We start from the raw sequence: 7,603 nt of genomic DNA on the forward strand, positions 1-7,603 counted from the left end.
TGCCGTGTGTGTGTCACCCCCCCGCCTCCGCTTTTGACAGCCCTGCCCCGGCCCCCGGCGGGGCTGCTCGGCTTTCCTGGCATCTCCCCGCGGCTTTGTTGGGTTGCTTCGCTTCGGTTCTACCTTCGAGCGGCAGGCCGGGAAGCCCCGCGGCGGGGGCTGGCCCAGCCCTTAAGCCCTTAGGCATCCTCCCTTGCCTTTTCCTTTGCCGCTATGCAAAGCATGACCCCCTTTCACTCTCTTTTGGCACTAATGAGCTCCCTTCACCCTTTTCTTCCACAGTGCTTATATCAGTTCCTGGCGTTCGTCCCACCCAGCAACGGGAGCCTGAGAAAACCGGGCACGGCAGCCGTACTGGTCGATACCCAGCATCCACTCACCCTTTTGCTCAACGGCTCTGTGGGTGACAGAGAGCTCTGCAAGTACGTGGCCCAGCCCCAGAGAACACCTGGATAGCTCTATCCTATATTTTGGTTTTTTTTTTTTTTCTTGAAGCCACGCACCTATTTATTGCCTGCTCATTACCTCCTTTTTCCTGACTATTTAGACCTAGAGTTCAGTCTTCCCCTCACTGCTGTAACTGTGGTGTACATTGTAATTGTGCTGAAAGGATCTAGGCGCAAGCAGGAGCCGAAATGGTATGCATTGAGCCAGCATGTGCAAGCACCTGGTTTCTCTTGCAGAGCCGCTGTAGTTCAAGAAGACAGGTGATGTAGTAGGCAGTGCATGTTTGGTAAAGCAGCTGTATTGGCCTAGGGGAGGGTAATGCTTGGCAAAGCCAGAGCCAGGTAGCTTCTTGCTAGATCACGCTGCTAGGCCAAGTTTTCAGCTTGCCTTTCCTACAAGCATTCAGGCTTACACAGCTCCCCAAATGCTGCTGTGGTACCTGCACATAGTGGTGATGGCTCCGCAAGTTTCATTTCCTTTATCCTTTGCAGGATTCAGTATCATTTTGGAGAGTTTGGCAATTATTCCCTTGTGGTAAAGACCCTAAGTACAAGCGCCAAAACTGTTTCTTGTGACCTAGTCATCAATGAAGGCCCTATCAACAGCTACCTCCGTATGTAATGCTCTGTTTTCCCCTTTCATTTTACAACTTGCATGTCTCCCAGCAGAACCAACTTCCTAAAAAGCCTGTGCAGCCACTCATGCTGTGCTGAAGATGTGTCATGGGCTTGCTCCTCTTCTTTCTCAGCATCTTACCTCCTTATGTTTTATACACCCATCTTGAGGCCCTGATCAGGATCAGGCCTCTTCACATGATATACTGTATGACCACAACCTTTTTGCAGCAAGGATTAGCCCAGAAAAATCAGTGGGTATGTGTCCGGAGGGAGATATTTTTGTAGTTAGTTCCTGTTTCCCTGCATGTTTATGTATGTAGGCAGAATCTTTCCTCTTCTTCCCTCTGTCTTGCTTTTCTCACAAAATGGGAAACAATTCATACAGTGGATTTTTGTTTGTTGTTGCGCTTTTAATTTTAAACCTCACGTCTTGCTTTTTTGTCTTTTCCAGGGCTGTTTCAAACTCTCGTCTACGTCTCTTCCATCTTTTCCTTTACGTTAGGTTATTCTTCAGTCATTCCAGTTTTCCAGCTGTAAAGAAAAATTCTCCATGCTTGCAAACTTGGTGTATTACCCTCTCCCCTGTTTTCTCCATGTTGAGGCTGTTTCTAAGTCTCTAGTTTCTTCTTCAGAACGTATAGCACATCAACTTTTATCACCATTGCCTTGTGGTGCAGTGCAGTTTTATTTTGCCTTTTTTATGCCGAGATGTCCAGTCACTGAGCTGCACTTTGAAACTAGCCTGCTTTTGTTTTGGGTTGTTTTGGCGTTTTGTTGTGGGTTTTTTATCTCTGGGACTCAGGCTGGAGATATGTATTGCATGAAGAAGGTGGTGTGGTGATTGGTGTGTTGGGCTTTTTGTCATGTTTGTATCACACTTGGCAAGTCCAGGCTGCTGAATGGTTTTGTTAGATCGTTTATAGAGTTGTGTTCTTCTCTCTTTCATGTAGCTATTCTCTTTGCTTTCCTGGTTTACATGGGGATCCTTGCTATCCTGATTGTCGGGCGCCTTTTTATGAAGTAAGTGAACAGTATTGTAATACCTCCTCGCATGTGAAGTGGGGCCACCAGTTTAAAAACACACATCATAGTGTGGTGGTGCTTCAGAGTCCCACTGTAGCCCTGTTTGCAGATCGGATCCTGTTATCAGGTTGCCATGTACCAGTTAAGCTGTGGTAGCTGTCCATATGATAATAAATACAGAATAATACAATTTCCCTTGAGGAGTATCTTGCAGCCTTGTTAGCTTGCGTGTAGAGGGGTTACTGCAGAGCAGCTGACGTCTGCTGTAAGCTCGCACACACCCTGCCTCACTCTCCCGTGACTTGTTCCTAGGTCTAGCATATGCAGCCTTCCATCCTGTGTACTGAATGACGTGAGTCATCCCTGCCTGTAAACAACCCGAGAATAAAGCCCCCACACCTGAGCTTGCGGCAGTGTAATTACATAGCTGGACTTAACGGAGGTCCCGGGTACTGGCTGAATCTCAGCATTACGTATGTGAGCTGGGAAAACAGAAATAGGGACTGTCCCAACTTTTGATTTGTGCTGCTAAATAGTTGATATTAAGATGAAATTGGCTATAAAATACTTCTTGTTTTGTTTTGTGTTTTAAACTGTTACTAATTTTCAGAATCGATCCAGTCAGAAACTGGGTTTACAAGAAACTGAACCCCAGAGAGACTGATCGTCTGATTAATTCTGTAAGTGACCACAGTATCTTTAATTTGCATTCTGTAGTGTTTTCATCTCTGAGGAACACACACTATCTGGACATCTGGGGATTTGTTTATTACTAATCATCTTCCCCTTGTGCCTGATCCCCTTGGCAAATCTTGTATTGATGTCAGACAGGCAATTTTATGTCAATGGAGAGTGCTAGACTGGGTTTCCACGCAAGTTTAGTGGATTCCCAGTAGAGCTCTTGCAAGTCTTGAACATACAGCTTTGTGCCCTCTTCAGTTCCCTTAATGCAAACGTGTCAGTGAAAATACTGTCACCTTCTAACATAGACAGTGTAAGGGAAGGGAAGAAATCCCAGCTTTCGTGTCTGCTTCCAGCACAGTAGGAATTTTAGCAGGATCTACATTTAAGTCAAGATTTCTTTGGCAGCCCTAGAGCTGGCATTTCTCCGTGAGAATATAGATAGGTCATCGCAGTCTGGGCTTCACATCTAGGAGGTCCAAACCTGTCTAGAATCAAAAGACTTGGGAGCAGAGCTCTGCAGCAATTCTTGTAGTTGTTCATCTCCATAGCTGTGTTACAGCGATGTCTGCTTCTTTATGCTGTCACTGGGGCTGATCAGAGTGATTTAGGGAACTCGACTGGGAAGAAGCCACTCCTGCATTTAAAAGGATTCATTTGCTGTTGGTTTAGCTCTCTAAGCAGTCTCTGCGGTGTCAGACAAGTGCCGATGGGATGGGATGGGATGGATCCTGTTTGAGAGTCAGCAACTGTTGTAAAGCAGCACTCACAGTGATGGCAAGTCTGTGGTTGATTTGGACTGGACCCAACTCTCATGAGTCTCAAACACAGGCTCTTTTCACTGCATTGTTGTTTCCACCCTGGTCAAAGGTGGAGCGTGGAACATTTGCAAATATTATTGCAATATGGTGGAGCCATGAAGGGTTAGAAGTAGCAAGTGGGGAAACAAAAGGAAGAAGAAAATGGGGAGAACGAAGACAAACACAGTATGTGAAAGTTTGCAGTTTGCTGACCTCTGTTCCCTAGGCAGCTGATGCAGCTGCTGACTTGCCCTTCATCTTTCTGTTTTTTTCCCAAAGGAGCTTGGGTCCCCAAATACAACAGACTCCGTTAGCAGTGATCCCACCCCGCGTTTGTGGAGCACAGCCTCTCGGCAGCGGCTGCGTTCCCTGGACACGTTCCGAGGGTGAGCATAATTCCTTGCTCAAAAGCAACTCTTCCGAGGGAAATGAGATTTTTCCAATGGCGGTTTGACAATGTATGGAAATATATAGCAGATGGATGGTTCAAGGGGGTCTGTTTTACTTGGAAGATAATCAAGGTTTTAACTCTTGGATTTTCCGAAACACTTTGCAGTTGATCTAGTTTGAGGAAACATTAAAGTGTGGCAGAGGGTGGAAAAGAACAACATATGTTCCATGCGAAAACGCTATGTGAAGGAGCTTACTTTGGTTCACCGCCACCCATGATCTTTGAAATGCTGCTTCCTGGTTGGCAAAGCTGGAAACCTTGTACATAATCTTGCTCTAAAAATAAAATAAACCAGATCTCACAGTTAGAAATGTTATAATGGGGATAAACATTAACTGTGTGTTCATATATATGTATTTCATTGACATGTGATACTTTGTGTGTGTTTTTGTTGTTGTCTTTTTAGGCTCTCTCTTATAATTATGGTGTTTGTTAACTATGGAGGAGGAAAATACTGGTTCTTCAAACATGAGAGTTGGAATGGTAAAGTACAATTGAGACAGTTAATCTGGGTTTTCACTGCAGCAGTATCTAGATACGGTTAGCATTGCAGATGCTGCAGCGAGCTGTTGCTCAGCTGAAGGTGGGAGACTGTGCCAGTTTGCCTCAGCAGGGTATCTGGCCTGTTAGGTTAATGGGCAAAGCAGCGTACAGTCCTGCTCGTCACACAGTGACGGGATGGTTTCAGATCACAATCTGTGTGTAACCTTTTCATTTTTGATACAGGTTCATATCTTTAACTTTTCTGTGTTAAGGACCACAGTCAAGCCGATGGTGCTTGATGCTGTACAAACATAATGCCTTGATTGGCAAGCCGATGGGGAAGGGGTCGGGCATCGTGCTGCCCTAGTGGAGAATAGCAAAGATCCCATCCCTGAAATCTTTCCCAAGACACAGCAATCAGTTCTGACCCTATTTTTGAAGAATGGTAAAAGCAGTGAAGCAAGATGATTAGCTCTTTGTACGTTTTGTTTATAACGTGTTTTAGATTTTGGGGCATCAAATAATTGCAAGCAGCCTGCAATTCCTCTGCAAACTCAAAAATAATGTTGTTAAAATTTAGGGAGGGTTTTAGGTAAATAATGTGTTCCTTTGTATTTCTCTGTAGGATTAACAGTGGCAGATCTGGTGTTTCCATGGTAAGTCTTCCTGAAGAATAGTTCTTGTGTTAAGTGATTCTTTATGTTAAGGGTTGCAAGGAGAACATTGTGTGGACCTTGCCTCCATGTGGAAATGTATTTGGAGGGGTGAATTTTTGTTAAATGGTTGATAGGAATCTGCCCCTCCAGATAACATCATCATCCTTATGGACCAGTAGAAGAGCTAAGTGCTTTTGGTTGCCCCACATCCTCCTTCCTTCCCCCACACAATGTCAGTGGGAGGCCCAGGGTTACCCTGCCAGTGGAAGTGCAGTATCCCTGAGGAGCTCATTGCCACATTACTGCATTGAAGGCAGTCAGTCTGGCAAGATTCAAAGCTGGACTGGTGTGTGTCCAGAGATAAAATAGCCAAGGGAATTTTGAATTAAGCTAATCTCTCTATAACCAGAGAATGGTCTTATGGGGAAGCAATTATCCCATCTGCCCCTTAGCATGCTTCTCTAAAATATACACCGGTTGTGGTTACTCTTGGAGATGGGACCTGGGACTTGGACTGTGAATCTAATCTAGAGGGGAGGAGCGGGTCAGTTCTGAATTTGAATCATAGATTTGCAGCTTGTGTCTTACTGCTCTGAGGATGCTAATTTAATTTTGGATAGTGGAATTTTTTGGTGGCATATGTATTGCTGCAAAAAGACCAGAATGCAATTACTTCCCTGAACTTTATTGCCTCAACTAACCACTGAAAGAGGTGGAAAGGTCCCATACTGCAAGCTCAGTTGTCTGGGAATTCTAGCAATCAGAGGAAATAAAGTTGTCCAATTTCACTCAATTAATGCATTTCTGTTGGGCCAATGCAGGCTACTCTGTTAGCTTTAGTGTTTGCTGTCACGCACATGTGTAATGAGACACGTGTCAGCTCCATTTCCCATCTGCTCTGTTCTCCAGGTTTGTGTTCATCATGGGGACATCGATATCATTGTCACTGAGCTCCATGCTGAGGTGGGGAAGTTCCAAGCGGAAGGTACTTAGGAAAATCCTCTGGAGGAGTTTTCTGCTAATTCTGCTGGGAATCATAGTTGTGAATCCCAATTACTGCCTTGGACCATGTGAGTGGAACTTGCTGTCTTGTATTTCTGCAGCTGTTGTTCCTGCCTCCTTGGCAGAGCTGTTGAGAAAACAGTCACCCTTGCTGTACTGACCAGTTGCATGGAAGCAGTTTGATGGTATCCTGTAGAGTGCTGTTCAGTTCTGCACTGACGCGATTCTCTCTGTTTGACCCCTGTGCCAACCACTGTTTATCATCTTAGTGGTAACTTTCCCAGGGTTATGATTTATGGAAAGTGAGGTGGCAGGGTGGAGGTGTCCCTTGTACCTGCAGGTGCAGTGGGTCTCAGCTCTCCCTGGAGAAGGGTAGCTTTCAGGTTTACAAAAGAGCCCATGTCTGCTCCTCTTCCACATTGCTTGCATGTTTTTCAGTGTCCTGGGATAATCTGCGTATTCCTGGGGTGCTCCAGAGGCTGGGATTCACGTATCTGGTGGTTGCTGCTCTCGAACTCCTGTTTACAAGAGCTGGGGCTGAGAGTGGGACCTTGGTGAGTTACGTGGGGAGATGACAAGTGATACTGGGGTAGGGCTTGGGAGCTTTTGCTCTTGTTTGGGCACAAAGAACGCATGAGAAATGATGAGAAAACACGTAGCATCTCACCTGATGTGTAGTGCAGTGTGACCTGGCAAAAATTTCAGGGAACATGCACCCTTCAGTGTTCCAGTCTGCATTTTATCACATGTAGCATTGCTGTATTTGAGGATTTCACTGATCCATTCAGATGGTGCTTAGAAGCATGCATTCCCAGGCACTTTTGATGACTTTCCCAGGGACAGGCATCTCTATGCTGAGCCCTGTGGCCTGTGTTTCGTCCGGTTAATTTTGGCAGTGATTTTTCACAGCAGGGGAAAGTAATATTGCTTTTTGGCCTTTCTGGAGTCTGTTTTCCCAAAAGGCTTTTGTTCTACTCATGAATCAAAATTCCTTTTGACATTTTCCAAGCTAAAAGACATTGTGGGCTTTTGTTTTGGTTTGTTTCTCCCCCTCCCCCAAGTAACTAAGTGTCTGGAAATCGTTTGTGAAGATGAAAGGTCTATTGGTAGAACCCAGTTTTGTGATGACAACAGCTCCCTCTTGTATCTGGGGGACTGCCTGCCCAGGAAGTACAGGATGTCCCCAAGGGCATGGTTTTTACTTGCCAGCTAATAGCCCCCTCCCTCCATCTCGTGCAGGAGTCGCCGTGTCCTGCTCTGCAGGATATTCTCCCCTACTGGCCACAGTGGATTTTCATTCTGATGTTAGAATTGATTTGGCTCTGCCTGACCTTTTTGTTACCAGTGCCAGGTTGTCCCAGGTAAGACTGTGCGCTCAGACTACTTTCTGTGGGGCATCAGGTTGTTTTTTTTCTACTGAGTAGAAAATATATTTTATTAGCC

The 7,603-nt window shown here is 45.4% G+C and overlaps 1 protein-coding gene across 1 annotated transcript in view; it reads left to right on the top strand.

Moving 5' to 3' along the window:
• Positions 1-282: 282 nt before the first annotated feature.
• Positions 283-7,603, top strand: part of HGSNAT (heparan-alpha-glucosaminide N-acetyltransferase) — a gene marked incomplete at its 5' end in the record, with an annotated part of 11,342 nt that continues 4,021 nt past the window's right edge. Inside the window, 10 exons of the mRNA XM_009577990.1 lie at positions 283-422; positions 939-1,060; positions 2,015-2,084; positions 2,698-2,767; positions 3,848-3,954; positions 4,426-4,502; positions 5,128-5,158; positions 6,068-6,228; positions 6,599-6,714; positions 7,400-7,521. Of these exons, the coding sequence (XP_009576285.1) occupies positions 283-422; positions 939-1,060; positions 2,015-2,084; positions 2,698-2,767; positions 3,848-3,954; positions 4,426-4,502; positions 5,128-5,158; positions 6,068-6,228; positions 6,599-6,714; positions 7,400-7,521 (1,016 nt within the window). The remainder of the gene's footprint in view (positions 423-938; positions 1,061-2,014; positions 2,085-2,697; positions 2,768-3,847; positions 3,955-4,425; positions 4,503-5,127; positions 5,159-6,067; positions 6,229-6,598; positions 6,715-7,399; positions 7,522-7,603) is intronic.

This window comes from Fulmarus glacialis, unplaced genomic scaffold, assembly GCF_000690835.1.
Source record: "Fulmarus glacialis isolate BGI_N327 unplaced genomic scaffold, ASM69083v1 scaffold29015, whole genome shotgun sequence".
NCBI classification, from domain to species: Eukaryota; Metazoa; Chordata; class Aves; order Procellariiformes; family Procellariidae; genus Fulmarus; species Fulmarus glacialis.